Below are 23,097 nucleotides of genomic sequence, written 5' to 3'. Positions count from 1 at the left end.
TCATGACTAGTCATACTGATATAGTATTGGTATTCATAGACTTTTGAACTTTGTTGTTTTTGTATCATGTTTTGTTAGATAATTTCATAATTTGTCTTGCGTTTCTTTGCACAGTAAAATCCTGAATGTTGAGTTGTGTTAAATGAGCTGCTTTGATTGTAAAATGAAAATCCCCCGTTTAGCCTGTAAAATGTGCTCTTGTTGTGTTTTTCTAAATAAAGATGTTATTGGAAACAACTTAATTCTTTTACTTTCATTTGTATGGCTGCTATTAACTGATCAGGAAAAAAGGAATTAATTATTTGAAGTCGCCAACTTGCAGTCAGGTAGTTAGCCTAAACTAGTGCCGCTAAATCGAAATGCTGGAAATTAGGATTACCATGGCTGGGATGTGACGATAAATCAGTAAGAGTCTCCCCTAGTCACTGCACATATTAATTATACATTCATATTAATATTTCATAATAATTCATTATATTTTTCCTAAACATGTTATATTCTCAGTTAATTGTGCAGGGTGAAAAATGGCACATAAAGGTTATTAATTATATAATGATTAGGTTGGCAGGGACTTATATATGGAAACATAAACAATCTTTCAAAAAGTCAGTTAAAATTTGAATCTGAAATTAAACTGTTGTAATAGAGAATTGGCACTTGGATGAAATAAAGAATCGTGTAGACAGATTTGGGGAGAAATTACAAATGGACTTTATTTATCGTTCACCAGAGGGACCCGCATATCACGAGAAAGGAAATCTCGCAAGTGCACAGGAATACACTTTGCCATCTATGAAATACATATATTTCACTCTGATCTCCCTACTCACATTATACAGTGGATGTAGGCATCCATCCATCCATCCTTTTTCCAAACCGCTTCTGGGTTGCGGGGGGTCCGGAGCCTATCCCGGAAGCAATGGGCACGAGGCAGGGAACAACCCAGGATGGGGGGCCAGCCCATCGCAGGGCACACTAACACACCATTCACTCACACATGCACTCCTATGGACAGTTTAGTAACTCCAATTAGCCTCAGCATGTTTTTGGACTGTGGGGGGAAACCGGAGTACCCGGAGGTAACCCCACGACGACAGGGGGAGAACATGCAAACTCCACACACATGTAACCCAGGCAGAGACTCAAACCTGGGTTCCAGAGGTGTGAGGCAACAGTGCTAACCACTGCACCACCATGCCGCCCCCCGGATGTAGGCATACGTACATAAAATAGCTTCAAATGGGGTTTATCAAGAGAAACTGAAGACACTACAAAACGGCCATAGGGGGTCAAAAGGCAAATAAGGAAAAACAAAGACTAACTACAAAGGGTCAGGGCAACAAGGAGCAGGCAGGCGAAGTACAAATAACATAAGACAGGGTAATTTCTAAGACTCTGAATACGACTGAAATACACCTTCTGAAATACACATGAAATACAATGACCCACTCAGGAACTGAACCAAGGCAGGAACCTAAATACACAACCATATTGGGTAACGATACAGGAGGAGTGAGACATGAAGCAATTAACCAATCAAGGAGGGTGCAGTACAACGAGCAATCAGATAACACACAAGGACTGGCACAAGAACAGGCAACAGGGAGGAACAGGATGGCCAGTGATATCAGCTGGCCAAACAGGGAGGAGACATGAAAGACTGGGACAGAATGGTGCAGACCCTGACAACATTATACGTTATCCCATAAATTCATATAAGCATCAAGGTGTTAAAGTCATACTGAAGTCCCTGCTCATTCCAGTGGTTCTTAATATGCTTTCACAGTGCAATAGGGGTCACAACAGGGGCCATATCCATGGAGCATGCAGTTTTGGCACCCCCTGCCTGTGTTCTCAGGAACTACATAAAATAATTATCAAACAAGTTAATGATTAATTCCCTCTGTGCGCAAGATGGGGCCTCTAACGTTTGAATCTGTGTGGTGCGTGGAAGTACTTCTGGTGTAAGCTGTCAGCGAATTCACGTAAAATGTGGAGATTGAAGAAAAAGCGCCTTACATATCAGTATCAAATTGGTAAGTCTGAATTACATTGTAGTATACCTCGATGTGATGCTTCATCCATCCATCCATCCATTTTCCAAACCGCTTATCCTACTGGGTCGCAGGGGGTCCGGAGCCTATCCCGGAAGCAATGGGCACGAGGCAGGGAACAACCCAGGATGGGGGGCCAGCCCATCGCAGGGCACACTCACACACCATTCACTCACACATGCACACCTATGGATAATTTAGTAACTCCAATTAGCCTCAGCATGTTTTTGGACTGTTGGGGGAAACCGGAGTACCCGGAGGAAACCCCACGACGACATGGGGAGAACATGCAAACCCCATACACATGTGACCCAGGCGGAGACTCGAACCCGGGTCCCAGAGGTGTGAGGCAACAGTGCTAACCACTGCACCACCATGCCGCGCCAACCACTGAATCATTATCCATAATTAAATATAAACCCATTATTTGCTATTTGCACAAGTATATTGGAATTCTTCTCTTCACCTATGTCGTGTTGCAAAAAAAGCTTTTGTTTTGGGGTGGGGGGGGGGCGAGGTCACAGTGCAGAGTCAGCCAACACACAGCACCCTTGCAGCTGGGGGTTCAGGCCCTTGCTCAGGCAAACACAGACCCCTGACTGTTCTGCTGATGCCGGGGCTCAAATGATTACAGACGTAACGACTTAGACAGTTAATGAATTGTGATAGATGATTTATTTCAAGAAATAACTGTATTTGTTACTACATTTGTTACTTCTATAAATCTTTGCGAACTACAGAAAGAAGGATAAGTAAAAGCCAGGGTAGGTAATATGGCACAGGATGAGTCCTAAGAAGACATTGTAGGAAAAAGTAAAATGCCCACTTTAACAAACATCATGAGGTGCAAAAACAGGGAATAGTGACAAAATAGGTAAGAGTGAAACATGTAAAGTGCAGTGAAGTGCCTTTGTTAAGGTGCATGCTGTAAAACACTGTAAAGATACTGATGAAAAAAGTAAAAGCAATGCAGTAAAGCACAGATTTTGTTTTGCACATCTGAGAATATTATTCCATGATGCTACAATATAACAAGGTCAGGTCAGGTCAGGCTGGGGGGCCAGCACTGGTATAGTACGTTACCTCACCCACCACAGGACGAAACACCTCTGGATCCCAGTCCACCAAAAACACCCAAATTATTCTCTGCAAGGTGGAGGACTGCTTCCAAATAAATAATAAATAAGTAACTAAATACAAAAAAACTAATTATTGTAATAATAGGCTCTGGACCCCTGCCGATCCTAAATAGAACAAGTGGTTACAGAAAATGGATGGATGGATGGATGGATGTATGGATGGATGGAGTAATATAAGTAGTGCATCTCAATAGCACCTATCAATAGAATAAAAAACTTAATTACATTATCCAACCTTTATGAAATACATGGGTAGCTAATTTCGATAGACTGAAATAGTTTACCTGGATGTGCTGTCATAATTATGTGAGCAATACTGACACATTATATACAGAACTGATGTCAGGTAATTCGATATACAAACATACAAGACACCAGTAAGAAATCAGTGTGATACTGACAGTAAACTGTAATAAATGCATTTATTAAAATATTAAATATGCATGTTAAGAAATGCATAAATTACGTAAAGTGTGCAGCTCTAACGCAAAATAGGATAAACCAATGGGCGGTTCTTCAAACACAAGGAAAGGGACGTGATTTTGTTCTGCGTATGTGCAGAACCCAAAGGTAGAACAGCAGAGCAATCATGCAGACAGGTTAATGCCATGGTGTGGTTATCCTCCATTAGAATACACAGGTGTTAAACAAGTATATACATAAAAAAAAAATGTAATAAATAATAAAAAAATATATATATAATTGAGATGGGATTTTGGAATAGTTACATACGTACTTTGGGAGCTGATACGTGGAGAAATTTTGACAAGCTTTACAGTATTTGTCACGCCCGAATAGGCGGGGCCCACCATATTCTCCATGTCAGCCCCGCCCACGTAGGCGGAGTTCACCAGGTGTTCCGCGTTCCCCTTGAGGACTACCCAGTCTTAAGACCTGAGCGCTCCCTACTCAGTGCGAAGTATTGAGCCATGTTTATGCGCCGTACCGAGCAATTACTTGTCTTCCGTCACCCCGCTACTCCCAACCTTGTCCGTTTGCCCAGTGTGCTTACCTTCCCTTTTCCGCTTCCTTTCCCCAGACTCGCTCCCGCACCTGACCCACCGATCCTGCTGAGACCGACTTCTCCTGTTCCCCTTCCCTTGTGTTCTCGTGTCCTGTGTATGCTTGTAGGACTGATCTCACGGCTTCGGACCCCTGCCTACGGACTTCGACCATTCTCTCCGACCAGCCCCTTTGGTGTCTTATCTACTGCGCTTAGAATAAACCCTCCAGTTGCGCACATGCCTGGATCCCTATCTCGTTCTTTGGGTCATTACCACAGTATTGGTGGTAAGTGTCCTTTTAGCCAAACATCAGAATGAATTTCCACAGAATAAAAAATTATGCAACATTATCCCACTAATAAACGCTGGAATGTTTCACCACTGGCACCAGCAATATTAGACAAAGGTTAATATCTGCTAAAATTCTACTGTGCTGCATCTCTACTTCCAAGTTAGCACCAGTGCTTGTGGTTAAGTTTATATCAAGTTTATTGCTGCAAGCGCCTCCCCGGTAGTCCGTGTTTGTAAAGGCTGTGTCTAAATTCAGGGGCTGCATCCTTCTAAGGACACATCTGAAGACTGAATGTGTCACAGCAGTGTGACAAAGTTGTCCCATTTCAAAGGTTCTTTCAAATGTGGTCTACAAATGCATCCTTCTTTTGCCAAGTCATGAAGGATCCATTCAATGGATCCTTTGCAGCCCAACATATCCCAAGATTCGTTATGCAGAGGTAAAGTGGGTGTGTCCTGGCTAGGAAACACAAATAGGAAGGCCAGACCATCCCATTTCACAATGATTTCTGTTTGACCTTTGAAGAATACAGCCTACAAAGGCTACACCTTCATAGACTGTCCTTCACAAGATGCAGTCCCTGGATTCAGACACAACCTTAGTCTGGAGTAGGTGCTAAAAAGGGTTCTGGAACTGTCTCAGAGGAATTGACCTGAGTTCCTGAAGTATGAACACAACAAAAGTCCTTGGTTCCACAAAAAGGTTCTGATTCCAGAAAAAGAAGTTCCGGTGGTGTGAGAATGGTGACCAGAGGTGTCATATCCTGACATATAACTAGGTCTGTATCTATGTAGCTCAGCAATTACACCACCAAACTGCTAGGTGACCTGTTGCTATGATACTAACGGTGGGTTATTTAATGCCTGATATAAAATAGTGCTTCAGTTTCAGTCAGTGATATAAGTGCACCTGGAATGTACGCTTTCTTTACTCATTGTGCTTTTTTGCTCTTTGTGGCTTTTGACTTTGTAGCGGCTTGACATTGTTCTATATTTTAGGATAGTTATAAAGACACCAACATTGTTAAATAACATATATGGAATTATACACTGACCGCAAAAGCATCCTCAAGTTACAGAATGAAATGGAAAATAAGAATCTAGAGTCTGTATTCAAGCTGCTTTAGGTGTGTGACACACATTATATGGACAAAAGTATTGGATGACCTGGCCATCACACCCACAGGACCTATTATAACATCCCATTCTAAATCCATAGGCATCCATATGGAGGTCCCCCCCCCCTTTACAGTTGTAACGGCTCCCACTCTTCTGGGGAGGCTTTCCACAAGACTTTGGAGTGTATCTGTGGGAATTGTTGCCCATTCATCCAGAAGAGCCTTTGTGAGGTCAGCCACTGCATTCTGGGAAAAAGGCATTTATTGGCTTTTAGATTTCCAGTTTATTCCTCCTGTAATCCTATAAATTGTAAAAGTTGGGGAAGTTCTAAGGATTAGATGGGCAGAGCGGGAGGTGGGACTGTCCTGGGAAGACAGTGCTGTCATCCCTGCCAGCTTCCTGCCCAGTTTGGTCTGTTGTACATGTACCGATATTAAAATCATAGTAGATATGCTGATCCTTACTCTTTATAACCAGCTTATTATCAGAATGTACAACAGATTCTCCTCAGTTTCAGGCAGATTTTGTGATATTTTCAGTAAATATATTTAATAACTTCTTTTTAATCTTATTTTAAAAGTTTAAGTGTTTGATCACTGCTTATATGTTTGGTTGTAGACTGATGGCTGGTTGTTTCATGTTCTGTTAGGTTTAAAATAGTCATATAACCTGAAAGTTAAACTCCATTAACTATGTCAGGTATTTAATAGAGCCCGTGAGTGTGAAATGTATCTATTGATTCTTTTTTACAGTGATCATGTGACCGTACAGAGATGGATGTCTTGTCATCTCTGATCTCAATGAACCAAAAATAGAGCAGCTACATGTGCACTAGATGGAAATGTTGGCAAACTCTACTTATTCATTGTTCAGTTACATACGGTGGCACAGTGAGCAGTGGTCAGTACTGTTAACATCTCAGGAACCAGGGTTTGAGTCAGGAGTCTGTCCCACAGTGCAAAAACACACTAAGGTGAACTGGAGTTGCCAAACTGTCCATAGGTGTGAATGGTATGTTTGCCCTGCAGTGGGTTGGTCCCTGTCCTGGTTACTCCCTGCATTGTGGATGTAGCTTCCTGCATTACTTGTTTGATAAAACCTGTTTATATGAAATGTCTCAGCTAATAGTGACACTTTTCCCACACCCCTGATTCTGATACATTGTATATATGTGTCATTTTCCATTTGAAGGTGGAAACCACATCACAGAGCTTGCAGGGCTTAAAACACGCATAAAATATTACACACAACTCAAAGCCTCAGTATGTACATTCACACAGGTGATCGAGACTTCAAGCAGTCATTGTCTGCAAAGGATTTTCAACTAAGTATTAGAATTGAACATTTTATTTGCAGTTATATTAATTTGTCCAATTACTTATGAGCCCCTGAAAGGAAGGGATTGTGTAGAATAATCACTTTAGTTATGCAATGTTTTTGTTCTACCCACTGAATTAAAGCTGCCAGTCTGAACTTCAACTGCATCTGACTTGTTTCTTTTCAAATTTATTGTGGTGATGTACAGACGTTTGTTAAAATCTCAACTTATACAGTATAATGGAAGTTGTCTGTTAATTAGGGATGTGTCGTTAAACCCGCTTTCTATACCCCCTTGTTGTTGTAGCCTATATTTTTGCACGTGTTGTAACAAAGTTTTCATTTAACAATCAGCCACTTAAGCGATTTGCATTTGATCAGGGAAACAGACATGCGATCCACCCTTTGCTGTAATTCAGGTGTGTTGGGCGTGTTTCATCTCCAGGTGTAAACTGAAAGTAAAAGCATAGCCAGAAAATGGCATTTCGTGTAAGACGATAACTGTTTATAAATGCGCGTATAGACTGTATAGAAAATATACAGCAAAATGTGGCCTTGTCTTGTATAGAAACAGTTCTTTGTACAAGACTAAAGGTGGCGATGCAGGTCAATACTTTCAGCGCTATTTTGATCGTGTTGAAGTTCGTCATTAACTCTGACGGTATGTACATTATGAAGACAGTTTTACGTGTCTGGTAACTCGTATAATGTTGAAGAATTTTTTGTACGTTCTTTTGTGTGTACTAATTATTATACAGATATTTTCTTGCCAAATATTCACGTAACTGTGTTGCAATATATGTTCTGTGCTTATTTTATGCTTTGAGGCATTAAGTGATTTTATATCTCTTATTCCTATGGCAGGTTTCCTGCTACACGGCTCTGCTGGTCCTCTAACAGCCCGGCTGGGAGGAGCTGTACTGCTGCCCTGCTTTGTGGACAGACCCCTGCCTTTGGAGGAGCTGGAGGTGGACTGGAGAAGGACTGATTCAGACACCATCGTGCACCTATTCCAGGGGGGTCAGAGCAGACCTGAATCACAGGGAGACGCATACAGGGGCAGAGCCCACTTCTTCTCTCAGGAAATCCCCAAAGGCAACTTCTCTCTGCTGCTTGAGGGTGTGAGGACTGCAGATGCAGGAGTGTACAAGTGTGTGGTTTATACAGAGCAGGAGAACCATGAAACACGGGTGGAAATACAGGAAGCAGGTAAGTGAACCTTTCTGATATATGGCTTAAGACAGATGTTTGTATTATCATTTGAGTTGATTATGTTGGTGCATGTGGAGTTGGGCTGGGAAAATCCTTTTTAAATATATATTTGAATTTAAATAGAACAGACTTAAGACTGGAAGAAATTGGAATATTAATGATACCTGTGATGATCGGCGGTAGCGGGTGAGGCGCACGGACAGGACGAGCGGGCAGGAAGCAGGTGAAAGCAGGGTGAACGGGGATTTATTAAGATAACGCGGACTGGGGAACATGGCACGCCGACTAACATCAATGACAGACAAAGGCATCAGGCAAGACGTGGACTTAAAAAGACAGGACTGGTTGAACATAATCAGATACAGCTGGGCACGATCCGGAAAGCACACGTGGATAATCAGGGGGGCGTGGCACACGAGGATCGGACGAGCTGGGCGTGACAATACCAAGGTTATAGGAGACAGTTTCATATGGGGCAGACCTAATAATTTAAATGCAAAGGTATTTTTGGAGAGGATGAATGAGATCCAAAAACAGATATTGGGGGGGCGAGGGTATACGTCACCCCATCCTTCCTGGTTCCTACGCCCCTGAAGTATAAAATTAGAGAGGACTTTAACATTTCATCCTACCTATCGAAATGTCCTACCGTTCGGTTCTGCACGGGTGCAAAATGAAATAATTTTTAAAAACGCGTTTTACATTGTTATATACAGCCACGGAAGAAATGAAGAGACCACAGCACAATTTTGTTTCAGTCATTTCTCAATTTATGGCCATGCGTCTGTGAATAATAAAATTTTATTTTGCAAACTGCAGCCTGGTTTCCTCTCTCTTCCTCATTAATGAAGGGCTTCTTCCTTGATTTGTGGGACTTCAGTCCTGCTTATGGGACCCTGATACACACTGTCCTAGCAGTGCACTTCACACCTGCACTTAATGCTTCCCATTCCTTTTGAAGGTCACTTGATGTCATCCTACAATTTGTGAGAAAATATCGGATAAGTTAACGGTCATCTCTGGCATTAAAATGCCCTTTCCGGCCTTTACCTGGCCGGTTTCTGGTCGTTCTCAGTGTCTCCTGCTTCACCTTATGCACGTGTGCTGCTAGACTGCTGCTCAGTGTAGCCTTCTGACAGCAGAACCACAATTAAACCAGGATTGAAAAAAAACGCATGCTTTCTTAACGTGTAGTGGTCTCAAAGTTTTCCACGGCTGTATGATTTGACCTACACAAGAATTTACAAAATATTCATTTACGTATAACTATAGACTAATACAAATGTGTGTTTTACTTGTACATTCATGTCTTATGAGACAGCTACCTTACACCGTTCTTATAAAATTATTTGATATCAGTTCTGTATATAATGTGTCTGTATCGTTCACATATTTATGGTAGCACATCCAGATAAAATTTACTATCAAAACTTTACTAGTATAAGAACATTATCATAGCAAAAGGGCAGGGGAATGGTGTATGTGGGTGTATGTGTGTGTTAAGGAGTCTGACTTCCAGCTTGGTCAGTTGTTGTTCTCGTTTGTATGAGGTTGTGACATGAAATATTGTACACTTGCTGTCTCTACCGCGACTTAATTTTGTAATACTGCTGCAGCATTCTCTATGTTCTATCTACTACAGCACATCACATTGGTACATCGCTCTGCCATATATCATCGTATTACTCATGTTGAATGCTGCACTGTATGTTGTTAGATAGTTAGTATTTCATAATTAGGCTGCACAATATTGGAAATCATTTCTGCAATAAGTATTACATTATTTATAAAGAGAGAATTACTTCAAAATAAATCAATTTCTTAAACATGTCTATTCATGAGTGATTTAAACAGCAAGGATGAAAATGGTTAGGATTGGCAGTCATTAAAACTGCACAGCTTGCCAAGTTGTGATTCCTATAACAATTGAAGCAAAACATAAACCCCATGCACCTGGCGAATTTTATCACCAAGATTTAGAAGTACTGGAACTGTACTGAAAAATGTTTATGAAATCAGGCAAGTCAGAATTTAAAGTAAGAGTTTTATTGTACCTGGTACATGACACTGCTTTTCTATATACAGTTCTAACCACCTGACTGTAATGTATACAGTATAAACACACTGTACCGTAACAAAAGGTGACCTTACAGCCTTCCTAATTTCTGATGGCACTGCAACTCGCACGTGTGTGGCATTAATTCCTCGCATAGGTGCACAAATGACGCAGGGAATCTACGCATGGGGCCATGATGCATAGGGTCTTGTGAACCTTCATATTGCAATTCCCAAACACATGCAGCTGCTGAGGGTGCTCTCAGTAGTCCTGTAGAAATATTGTGAAGATGCTGGGTAGGAGGCTTTAAAGCAAGTAGAGATGCTGCTGGGCTTTCTTAGCTAGGGAGATGGTGTTGAGGGTCCAGGTGAGGTCCTCTGCCAGGTAAACACCAAGGAATTTAATATTTTTGACACAGATGAGCCATTGATTTTCAGCGGAGAGGGGATGCTCCTAGTTCTTCTGAAGTCAATAATAATCTCTCTTGTTTTTTCCATGTTCAGAGACCGATTGTTGGCTCTGGACCAGTCTGTTAACCACAGCACCTCCTCTTGGTACGCTCACTCTGTCAAGATGTGCTTCCTACCTGATTTGAGCTTTTTAAAAATACATGGAGAGGGAAAGTAGTATTTTTTAAAAAGTAGGACATTTAAATAAAGTATTTCCGCCTATCGAGATGTGCTACCTGTAGTTTTAACACAGGTAAGACAATCTGATAAGGCATTTTGGACTATTGAGATGCACTACTTGCATTACATTACTTAAATTTTTTAATTTAGTTGCTTAACTTTAGGACTATACGCTTTCAATTTCAGCCCATAAAAATGACGATAACGTTGTTTGACAGGATAGCACCAATCGGTAGATATACCTGTCAAAACGTGCTATTTTAGGACAACTTCACAAGGTAGGAAATTTTGCTTTATTAATTTCCTATTTATTCAGGGAGCAACTGGTGTTAAGGATTTAATGGATCATTATGCTTCCAGACCACGGGAAAACGTGTTTTATCACATATTCTCACAACATGGACCGAGGAAGCAGGAGCGGGGAGACAGAGAATCAGGGGAAAAGGGGGTTATTAGGAATCAGTCCTATCAAGGGTACAGGAAACATGTAGCATCAATGACCGGACTGGGGAAAACATACCTAACACAGACTTAAATACACAGGACTAATGACAGCAACAAGAAACAGCTGGTAAACGCGGGGATTCCACATGAGGTAGATGAAGGGGTGTGGCACACGGGAGGATCAGATGAATGGGGCATGACACATATCTGCTAGTGTTTGTAAGCTGTTGCTGCAAAAGCAAACGTGCACAAAAGCAAAACTGTCTTTTGTGTCTATTTCTGGATGGAGAAGAATCTCCATCTTGTTCTTATATTCATGGGAAAGTGAGGAAGAATCTATAATACAGTGCAAAGTTTTTTTTTTTTTTTTTTTTTTTTTTTTTTGCTTTGCTACTTTTTCCTTAAGTAAAAACATATTATTTTTATCCCTTTGTCCTGTCCGGCAGCTTTAGCAAGCAGAATTCATGCACTACGGTGCCAAACATGTTTGCTTTACCGTGAGGGGCTCTATAAACTCTGTATGGGCCCCTCATATTGATCGATTTCTTTTTATTTTATTTATTTATTTCATTTTTAACACATGTAAAATATTGCATCATGTCACATGACCTACATACCAAAACACAACGCAGAGTGCTACAACGGGGTGCGTCCTGGGCCTGGCCTGCCCTCTGGAGTTATCGAGCAGGAAGCAGTGTATGGCCAAGGTAACATTAATATATAATTATTGGTACTGTAGAAGCCTTATGCTTTTATTATTTAGAAATGTGACCAAATGTTTTTGACCAATAATTTTATATTTAGATAATGTGCAAGTGGAAAAAAAGGGTGACAGAGTTTAAGTGCACAGATTGAGTTAAAAAAAAATTGACTCGCTAAGAGGAATGTTGAAAGGAGGATATTTTAACTTCAAAAGAACTTTAAAAGCTGAAATTACTAATCTGAATGATAGTAAGTGTCTTCTAATTGAAAATGAAATTAATATAGTAAATGAGTTTGATTGTTTTACACAGTAGAGAACGCAACTAACCTGCCACCATTTAGTACAAATACAGCATCGTCTGACCAATATATGTATAACTGAGGCTGATGTGGTACTAAGCGTAGCTAAGCTCAGAATAAATCACAGGGCCCTGATGGCATTTTACCTTCAGTTTTAAAAGAGATTAGGAATATTATTTGCCGACCTTTAACTTTACTTTTTCAGAAATCCTTATCTACTGGTGTGGTACCTTTTGATTGGAAGCATGCTAATGTAACACCCATATTCAAAAAAGGGGATAGAAGTAACCCAGCAAACTATAGGCCAACCAGTTTAACTACCATTACTGGAAAAATAATGGAAGCTATAATCCAAGTGAAAATGGTAGATCACCTGGATGCAAATAACATTCTGAGGGATGTTAGGAGAGGTTGATCCTGTTTAACTAATCTACTTCTAGTTCTTTGATAAAGCTACAAGAGAAATTGATCATAAAAGGCATATGATGTGATCTACTTAGATTTCCAGAAAGTCCTTGATGTTGTCCCGTACAAATGGCTCTTGCTTAAGCTCAAAGCGGCAGGGATTTTAGGGACTGTGGCAGCTTGGATCGAAAACTGGCTAACAGACGGGAAACAGCGAGCAGTTATTAAGGCACAATGTTACTGTGGGCCTGCATTCATAGTGGTGTACCACATGGTTAAATTTTAGGACCACTATTGTTCCTAATTTACATTAATGACATTGACACCAATACATACAGTAAACTAGTTAAATTTGCAGACAACACCAAGGTGGGTGGTGTAGCAGATACTGAACTAGCAGCAGAGAGGCTGCAATGGGATCTAGATTTAATTAACGACTTGGCTGATTCCTGGCAGATGAAATTTAACATAGATAAATGTAAGGTATGCAGTGGTTAGCACTGTTGCCTCACATCTCTGGGACCCAGGTTCGAGTCTCCGCCTGGGTTACATGTGTGTGGAGTTTGCATGTTCTCCCCATGTCATTGTGGGGTTTCCTCCCCCTGGTACTCTGGTTTCCCCCCACAGTCCAAAGACCTGCTGAGGCTAATTGGACTTCTCGTACATTGCCTGTAGGAGTGAATGTGTGAGTGAATTGTGTGTGAGTGTGCTCTGCGATGGGCTGGTCCCGCATCCTGGGTTGTTCCCTGCCTTGTGCCCATTGCTTCCAGGATAGGCTCCGGACCCCCCGCGACCCAGTAGGATAAGCGGTTTGGAAAATGGATGGATGATCCCGGTATATAAGATTCTAACATTAGTTAAGATTCAATATTAGTTGAAATACAAGAACTCATGGCCATAGGTGGAAATTAGCAGGAGAGCATTTTATAATGGATTTGAGAATGCTCTTTACACAGCGCACAGTTAGAGTATGGAATAGTCTTTCTGTTAGCGTAGTGCAAGCTAAAACCTTGGGTTCCTTTAAATCAGAGCTAGTTAAGATTTTAACAACTTTAAGCTATTAGTTGAATTTTTCCCAAGCCTGATGTGCCGAATGGCCTTCTCTTGTTTGTAAACTCATTTTGTTCTTATTTTCTTATTTTGTTAATGAGTTCTTGGGGTAAGGATTCATTACATCTCAGTTGGAAGGTAATTTAAAACTGATGGCACACTCTGCCACCCTCGCTACCCATTACAGATCCTTTCTGTTCTCTTCTGTGCAGCTGGTGAACCATATCATGCAGTGGTAGATCAGGAGGCTATTCTGTTGTTGACCGAACTTGGTCTGCAGCTGATGAGGGAGGTGAGCATGCCTTAACTTCCCTAGGAAGTAAAGCCTCTGTTGGGCCTTCCCCACCTGATGGGAGATGAGTGTGGTCCAGCTGAGGTCAGCCGAGATGTGCACACCAAGAAACTCAAAGCTCTCCACCCTCTCTACCTCCTCCCCATGTATGTAAAGGGCAGAGAATTCTGTGCATTTTGATTTTCTGAAGCCCATTATCATTTCTTTGGTTTTCACAGTGTTTAAGTCTTGGTTATTGTAACAGCATAATTCTGCCATCTTGATGTTCTGGGGTCTGTTCCTCAGGAATTCCAGTATCCATGTGCACAGTGTACTGCCAAAGCCCAGATTACTCAGTTTTTGAACCAGAAATCCACAAACAAAATGCATAAACAGCATTCTTAGATAGGTGTGTTCCTGGTACAGGTATGTACAGGCTGTGTAAAGAGCTGTGATTACTGCTCTTTGCTCAATATGCAAACTGGTATTGATGGAGGTCAGCAGGGATGGCAGACTTAATGTGAGAGAGGATGAGTCTCTGAAAACATTTTGTGATGATGGGAATCAGAGCAGCTTAATGACTCAGCAGTTAAGGAAATTCAATGTGCTTTTTTTGTTACTGGGATGATCATGGCTGACTTAAGGCAGGTGTGGACTGCAGACTGTTGCAGGAAGCAGTTAAACATGATGGTGAACGCCTCTGCTGGCTGATCTGCTCAGGTCTTAAAACCCTTTCAGTGACTCCATTTGGACCAGCTGCTTTCCGCGCGTTGTCTCTGTACAAGTTAGATCTGACCAGATCTTTATCAAACTGTTTTGGGCCGTCCCTGGTAATGCAGGATGGGTGCTGGCCTCTCTGTTCCAGAGGTTGAAATGAGAGAAAAACTAGTTCAGACTGTCTGGCAGTATGCTGTCTATAGGGGCCAGTGTCAATCTTTATCCCCTGTCACATGCATCTGGAGTTGTTGGTGTTGCTGGTGAACTGTTCCTCTATGCGCTGCTTGTACCTGCACTTGCCTTCTCTGATGCCCCTCCTCAGGCATCTCTGTGCCTCTTTGTAGGCCTACAGGTCTGCAGATTTAGACGCAGAGTCCCATGTTCTGAGCAGGGTCCTAACCTTGCTGTTAAACCATGATTTTTCATTGGGGAACACTTTAACAGTTTTTGTTTCTGATATGCTCTCAGGACCAAAGTTTATATATGAAAGGACAGCTGATTTTTGTCCCTCCAGGTCTGTCCCCTCAGCAAAAACTCCCCAGACTGTGTCCTCGAAACAGTCCTACATGGCTGAGGTGGCTTCCTTAGTCCACACTTTCACTTTCATCATGGATGGTCTTTGTCTACAGCTGCGTGGTTTATAGGCAGGGATCAGGGACAGAAACAGAATTTTACATACTTGTGAAATTTGGGTAGAACAGACTTCAAGTGGGCATGATTAAAGTTCCCCATTGCTATAATAGTGCTGTCTGGTTGTTCTGACAGATGCTGATTGGTGGAGCTGTGTAGCTTCTCCATGGCTAATCTAGCATTAGCTTGTGGTGGTACATAAACAACTATTATCACGACCCAACCATATCATCCACAGAAAGCATAGACTCGATCCTGCGGACCCAAGGAGGCGGAGGAGTGTGATCCCCCTGATGATGGAAGACATCCTTCAGTCCCCTTTTTTAAAAGTTGGTGCTACCACCCCAATCCAAAGGCACTGTCCCCAGCGTCCATGTAGTTTTGAAGGGCATGTCAACCAAACCAACCCAACAACATCAAAAGCTTCCAATAACTCAGGGCGAATCTCATCCACCCCCAGAGACCTACCGCAAAGAGTTTTTTGACTACTTCAGTAACCTCAGCCCTAGAGATGGGCAAGTCCCCCTCCTCTAGGCATATCAGTGGGATTTAGGAGATCCTCAAAATATTCTTTCCAGTGCCTGACTTTATCCCCATTTGTGGTCAACAGTTCCCCATCCCCTCTGTAAACGGCAGTGCTGTAAACTGAGTTGCCTGATGGTTTGCCAGACTCTTTTTGAGGCCGACTGAAAGTCCTTCTCCATGGCCTCACCAAACTCCTCCCGCAATCAAATTTTTTTGTTTTTCAACTGCCAAAGATGCTCTCTGCTTGGCCTGCTGGTACAGGTGTCCCACAAGCTACAACTCCCTAATTAAATTAATAATCAGAGGACTCATTGGCTGAAGAGTCCTCATACCTGGGTTTGAACAACCGACCTAACGGTTACCCCAAAAACCTGCATACACACCGGCCTTTTGTGGATGAGATTGCCCACCACTGCTTTAGACTGTCAAACTTAGTTTGGACAGTATATAATTTTCCATACCAACATACTGCCCATAAATGATACCGCGGTATATGGGATTTTTATGGGATTTTCCAAACCAATGATACTGCCGGCAAAATCCGACCAGTTACCAAACCCTACATTTCAGGCTTTTGCGACATCATGTATCATTGCATTATTCATCTGAGTGTCATGTCAAAAGTGTCAAAATGTAAAAAAATTATGCATGTTAAAATGGAAGCAACCTCAAATATAAAAATTATCTCCTTAAACAGGAGGGGAAAACACAGTGATATTACAGTAGGTTGCCGGATTGTATGACTCTTCCTGTTCTTGTTCCAGAGCGGCTGGTGGTGACGGGTGCAGATGAGCCTGTCTATGCACATGCTGGAGAGGATGTGACTCTCAGCTGCTCTGTGGACACCCATGTTAATGTGACAGAGCTTCAGGTGAAATGGATAAAGACAGACGATGACGGTGACATCATGGTGCTTCTGTATGACGAAAGAGAGAGCAGACCACAGTCTCAGCATGACAGATACTCTGGAAGAGCTGAATTCTTCACTGAGGAAATTCCCAAAGGAAACTTCTCAATGAAACTGAGGAAAGTCAGGACTGAAGACAAAGGAGAGTTCAGGTGTGAAGTCCACTCAAATAATGAGTCTGCCAGTAGAACTGCCAGGATAGCAGCACTGGGTGAGTCACTAGAAGAACTGGTTTTAATGTGCATTTCAGCATAATTACATTTTCATTCCCCTGAGGGTCAGTGGTTCTTCTGCAGACTGATCTTCATGCAAATGCCATACGGTTTAATCCGCTCAGTGTAACAATAGAAATGTTGAAATTTAATTCCATTGTAAATACCCCAAATGCATTAAATGAATGAATGAATATTTGTTTCAGGCTTGAGCTTTAGTGCAATTTTGTATTTTTATTAACTGTCCATAACACCGTGCGACTGGGTAATAGTTAAATAGCTCATTGTAACATGTTGTGTACATATATCCAAATCTGGGAATGTGGGAATATGAAAAATCTCATTTATTAAATATGTATGTTTTCAGGCTGAACAACAGTTAGGAATCACACACCTGTGGCCAAAGATTTAACCATAAATTTCTGCACTACTTTGTGAGACTAAATGGTGTGGACGTGTCGATTATGCTGCAGCAAGAGAAACAGCCTATTTTAGAAAATAACTAATGGAAAGTAATTCTGATTTATTTAGGTTATTCATCCCTGCATTGGCTGATTCGGGGGCTGTGCATCGCTGTCACACCTGTAGCCCTACTTACTGGTGCTTTATCTGTCAGGCATTTAAGAAGGGAAGGTAAGTGTAGCATCTGCTCTGTCATTTCTAGTAATTATGAGGACATCAGTGGATCCATGTTTGCAGCCACTTATCCTGTAGAGGGCATCTCAGCAGACATGGGGCATCAGGCAGGACTGTATCTACACAGGGTGTCTGTCCACTGCAGGGCTTAACTGTGATGTAATTAACATACTTTGATCCTGTTTCTCTGGTAACAAACACATTTCTGTGAATATGAATTATTTCAGAAAGTTTTATTACCTGCAAACTAAAACAATGAACCAAAGCTGATGTCCTCATTGAAATTATACTAAAATATTGTAGGATCTGCATCTGGTGAGACTGACAGTCTGTACTGGGCGTCTGTAGGTGTGAATGCAGCAGAATGACCATCTGAGGATGGCTGCAGATCATTAAACTTTGCATGAATCATTATCTAATGATAAAGATCATGTGGTTAAATTTGGTTCTGCTTTCTGTCTATAGATAAAAGCAAACAGGCTCTGCTGAGTCACTGCTCACATGTCACAGTTCCACCAATCATGGTGTCCGCAGCCTTCATCCTGTGGGGTGTAACTGAAGGTGAGCCCACTGAATATGGTTTAAAGAAGCTTTAAATAGAGACAGATTTGATTAATCTTTTTGTTAATCTTTTATCAGGTGTGCCATACACACACACACCAACATACACACATAGAAACTAAATAAATTAAGCGTATGTATTAATAGTTCAATTATGCATGTACTTTAAGTGGCTTCTTCGAAGAAAAGCTTTGTGTATAAGTGACTTTTTATTCCTTTAAATGTCCAATATGCTTTAGGCATTTGTCACGTAATCAAATGCAGCTGAGAGTAAGACCACCCTACAACTGACACCCATGCATGTGTTCCACAATTTGCAAACTGTCCTGTACTAAAAAATACAAGATCATAGACAAGTTTTTGAAAAGGAAAATTTCTGAAAATGTACTTCATCCTGAAGAAGCAGGTTAAAAGCAGTGTGAAATGTGTTTATGGTAAGAGTAAATAAGTAATATGTGTTAATCAGTGGTGTGCTCTGGGACAATTACCTTGTATGCCATGGCAGAAGAATAGGCTGTGTAGAATCATACAGGTTTTATTTCATGCTAATTCAGAATGAGCATCTGCTTTTCAGGAGATCATTAAGCACACTGTGATGAAATAAAAATGTAATCAACAACAGCAGAGGCAGCGCCCCCTAGTGACTAATTATAGAAATTTAGATGTCAGTACTGAAGTGAGAGGTAACATGAAATCCAATGTAAAGTTCAGCAGAGTAGAAGGAAGGAAGTTATGAGAAGCTAACAAATTGAAACAGGAAAAAACGGGGATCCTAGTGCTGCATTCAGAACTGGGCAACAATTCTATGGCCGCCCACATAAATACTGAAAGAGGAAATGATTCCCTCAATTTTATAAATAAGTCCTCAGGGTGGTGTGCAGCACAGCAGGTTAAGATGTGTCTGTGATTGGAGGGTCACTGGATCAAATCCCAGAATTAGCCAAGTGATTTTACACATGTCCCCCTGACAAAGACCCTTAAATTCCGAGAGAGAGAGAGAGAGAGAGAGAGAGAGAGAGAGAGAGAGAGAGAATATTTTGGATAAAAGGTCTGCTAACTTAATCAATGTTAACTGTTCCCAGGATCCACAGAAGAGGCTGTTACTGGTCCTGCCATCAGTCTGCTGTGTATCTTGGTGCTGTTTTATATGGCTCCATACAGGAAATTCCTTACAGGTGTGTTTACATATTTTCATGTTTCCAATTCAGTTTTCTACACTTCATATATTAAAGGAGGCTGTCATTGTATTAAAAAACAGGTGTGTGCTAAGAAATTGTGACGATATGATTTTAGTATTAACCATGACAGTGAACAAAGTGTCAGAGTGGTTTGGAGAGGAGCAGCTGAGAGCTTCCAAAGAACCATATGTAAAGAACCAAAGAGCAGTGAAGATCCATAGTATCAGGCAGGAGATGGAGACCCTCAGGTCCCAATACAAACATGCAAAAGAAGTGGAGTGCGGTGGCTTGGCTCAGCTGATGTGCATCCTACACAAGAAGATCAGGGTCCTCCGTCCTACAATAATTGTTACTATGAGAAAAGTCACCTGACATGTGCCTTCGGGGTTAATTTGACCCCAAGGTATGTGTGAAAGCCAACGGCATGGGCATATTCCAGGACAAGAATGCCAAGATTCTTCATGCTCGAATTGTGCAAGAGTGGTTTAGGATTGTAGGGAAATGAATTGGCCACTGCTGTGTCTTCACCTTAACCCCACTGAAAGTTTTTGGGATGTGCTGAAGATGACTACATCTTAGTGCTTCAACTCCACTTGTCGTGAATACAAGATCTCGGTGAGAAATGAATGTAAATCTTTATGAAGATAAATGTTTAGGTGTTGCATAAGCTTGTGGAAACAATGCCATGACAAATGTGCGCCATAATCAAAGTTAAAGGTAGTCCAACAAAAAATTTAAAGTATGACTTTTTTTTTGACAAGGCAGTCTATACTCAATTATATGACAGGCCACGTTATAAAAATTAACATTATGATTAATAATGGATAGGTTGTGAGTGGGTGATATGAAACAGAAATGAGGAAAGAATTCATTACATTCTCTAAAATGTGAATATATTTTAAGCTTCATTTTGCATTAGGTACAAATTAGCAGACTAGATTCTCATTGCGGGTCCATTGAGGTAATGGAGGTGAAAAAGATGCAAGTGAAAATCAAATGAAGAGAAAAAGAAAGGGCAGAAAAGTTATGTGTGGGAGTGATTTAGTGAAATAGTTACCATGACAAGTGAAGTGCTGGTAATGTCATGTGTAACACGGTATTAGTATTCTTAATGGTCTGTATTTGGGAAGATGCAGTGACAAGCAGAATTTTATTTTATAGAGATAATCGATTAGCCTCGATATGCCAGCCTTTGTTTGGACTGCTGAATGCGTTATGTTTTATGATCTATTTATTTTGGGCTGAAACCAGATGTTGAACTTGAGAGCCTCCTTCTGAGCTCCTATACCAGACTGGCACAAGGTTGAGATCAGGATGCTCATGATGGGCACTATCTCTGTGATTCCGTGTTCTCTTTCCACGAACAAGCTCACAAAATCTGATGAACCAGAGTGCAAAAAGCCTACAACAAAAACTGCTCAATGCCAGCTGCTAGGATGGTCCTTAGCTATGACTCAGATTTAAAAATGGCATTCACCCTTTTATCTTGTGACGTATTGTAAGATAGTATTCCTTGCGATATGTTTTTGTAGTTTGATGTTAAGAGGTTACTCAGCAAAAAAATAGGAAGACATTGCTTGATAGAACCATACAACATTCAAATATTATGCTTTGCACTTAATTTTAGCTTTTGCTAGTCAAAGGTTAAAAGAACAGCTCTGAGAAGCAACTTAAATATTTACCTTTAATCCATTTTACATGTATCAGCAATTACATCACTGAAAAATGTACATTAAAAGAGTCACAAATATCAAATTTCTCATAATAGCCGACAGTGTCTAGTTTCACATTAAATGATTCTTAGAACAATCAGGCTGGTATTCTCTATGATTCTGAATGACCTGGAGCAGATATTGATTTTGGTTTTCCTTCTTAGCGAGAATCGAATTGTATTCTTCAATTAGTGAAACACCTTGTTCTGCATTGTTATTTACAATGGCCAAGAGGTGGACAACGTGAAGGCCAGTCTTATAATCCTCACTGTCCCTCAACTGCTCCATATCAATGGCAGAGCCCATACGTCTTGCATTGTTACTTTATTTTAATTTACTCATTTGTTTTGTAACATTCCATCTGCTTTATTTACTTGTGTTGTGTTGTTGCTTAATTCATTTACTCACTTGTTTTGTAACATTCCATTTATTTTATTTGCTTATGCTGTTTATTGTCTCTTCTTTTTTCCATTTCAAACTGCCATTCCAAATGAATTGCTGTGGGGGCAGTAATTAAGATGTTTTTGCTAACAATCAAATGAATGATCCGAGAGAGTAACCAGCATTACCGACGATGGATTACTAAACTAGGCTTTAGCCCTTCAAGCTGCGTGAGCGACCACTAAACATGCTTGAAAGATCATCAAAAAAAATCCTGAAATGTTTTCTTATATAAGAAAAAATTAGAAGGTGAGCATTTTCAAATTCTGATTTTTAAGGACCACCCTAGCCAGCCACCCATCAGAGCATTTATGGATGACATAACAGTCACCATAGAGTCGGTCCCAGGAAGTCACTGGATCCTGCAGAGGCCTGAAAAGCTGATGGGGTGCGTGCAGATGCAGATCAAGCCTCCAAATCTAGGTCCATGGTGCTGAGGCAAAGGAAGGTGGATGACAAATTTCAGTTCAGTATCGCAGGTACTGACATCCCAACCATCATAGGGAAGCCTGTTAGGAGGTGAAGTGTTTAACAGCACATTGATGGACACGGCAGCCATCAAGTCCACCTGCACTGAGTTGGATGGCTGGCTGAGATCAGTGGACCAGTCTAGCCTACTGGGATAATTTAAAGCAGGGCTGTACCAGCATGTTATTCTTCCAAGAGTACTGTGGCTACTCAAGGTTTACGAAGTGCCAATCTCGACAGTAGAGACCTTGGAGAGGAAAGTCGGCAGGTGCCTCAGGAGATGGCTTGGCCTCCCAAGGAACCTGAGCAGTATGACTCATGGTCATCAAAACAAACTGTAACTGCTACTCAAGTCCTTTTAGGAGAAGTTCAACGTCACAAAAGCCAGGAGAGCGCTGCAGTACAGAGGGTCAAGTGATCTGAAGGTGGCCAGAGCTGACATAATGGTGAGGACGGAGGATGGAGGGCAGAGAGCGCTGTTTTGCAAGCCGATTCAAGGCTGCGTCACAAGATAATGGATGATGCAAGGCTGAGCTGGACTAGGATACCTCTCAACATCCCACCTTAATCACCAAAAGGAAGGAGGAAAACTACCTGTTCCAGCAGGAAGTGAGAACAGCAGTGGAAGAGGAGAGATAGTGCTGGATGGTGGGAATAAGGCAACAGGGGCCTTAGGTAAGATGGGAATCCCTGTAATAAAGAGGAAGGTGGCCTGGGCTGAACTGTGGAAAGTTGAGCCACACAGCATCAAATTCCTCATCCAAGCTGCTTATGATGTGCCCCGGCCCCATACAATCTACAGATGGAGCAAGGCAGAGACACCAGTCTGCCCTCTGTGCTTCGAGTTGCTGCAAAAAGGCACTGAGTGAGGGATGCTACCATTGGAGGCATTACCAGGTCCTGAAGGTCATTGTTGAGGCCATCAGCTCAGGAGCGGAATGGGCTAAACGTTCCCTCCAGGCTGGCAATCACCTACATCAGAGCCAGGAAACAACTATAATCTGCCGCAAGAATGTTAGCAGAAGTCCTGGCCTCAGCAAGGGACTCACAGCTGTTATCCAATTACATTGCTACCACTACTTTGAGTCCAGATGTTGTTCTGTCTAAATCCAGCAAA

At 41.5% G+C, this 23,097-nt stretch overlaps 1 protein-coding gene across 8 annotated transcripts in view; it reads left to right on the top strand.

Moving 5' to 3' along the window:
* The first annotated feature begins 7,351 nt into the window (after nucleotides 1-7,351).
* The window catches only part of LOC125704989 (uncharacterized), a 38,869-nt gene continuing 23,123 nt past the window's right edge, over nucleotides 7,352-23,097 (top strand). For 6 of the 8 annotated variants that reach the window (XR_007381320.1, XR_007381318.1, XR_007381319.1 and 3 more), the window contains exons 1-6: nucleotides 7,370-7,585; nucleotides 7,789-8,133; nucleotides 16,630-16,983; nucleotides 17,516-17,617; nucleotides 18,086-18,181; nucleotides 19,264-19,356. Coding sequence is in view for 5 of the 8 variants with exons in the window: in XM_048971242.1 (XP_048827199.1) it covers nucleotides 7,525-7,585; nucleotides 7,789-8,133; nucleotides 16,630-16,983; nucleotides 17,516-17,617; nucleotides 18,086-18,181; nucleotides 19,264-19,356 (1,051 nt within the window). In the remaining 3 variants the exon portion in view is untranslated. Of the gene's footprint in view, nucleotides 7,586-7,788; nucleotides 8,134-16,629; nucleotides 16,984-17,515; nucleotides 17,618-18,085; nucleotides 18,182-19,263; nucleotides 19,357-23,097 lie in introns of all 8 variants that reach the window. The other 2 variants (XM_048971243.1, XM_048971245.1) reach the window with 2 other exon arrangements.

This window comes from Brienomyrus brachyistius, chromosome 12 (genome assembly GCF_023856365.1).
Source record: "Brienomyrus brachyistius isolate T26 chromosome 12, BBRACH_0.4, whole genome shotgun sequence".
In the NCBI taxonomy this organism is placed as follows: domain Eukaryota; kingdom Metazoa; phylum Chordata; class Actinopteri; order Osteoglossiformes; family Mormyridae; genus Brienomyrus; species Brienomyrus brachyistius.
The sequence above is the reverse complement of the archived record's forward strand: the minus strand, read 5'-3'. Positions and strand labels throughout refer to the sequence as shown.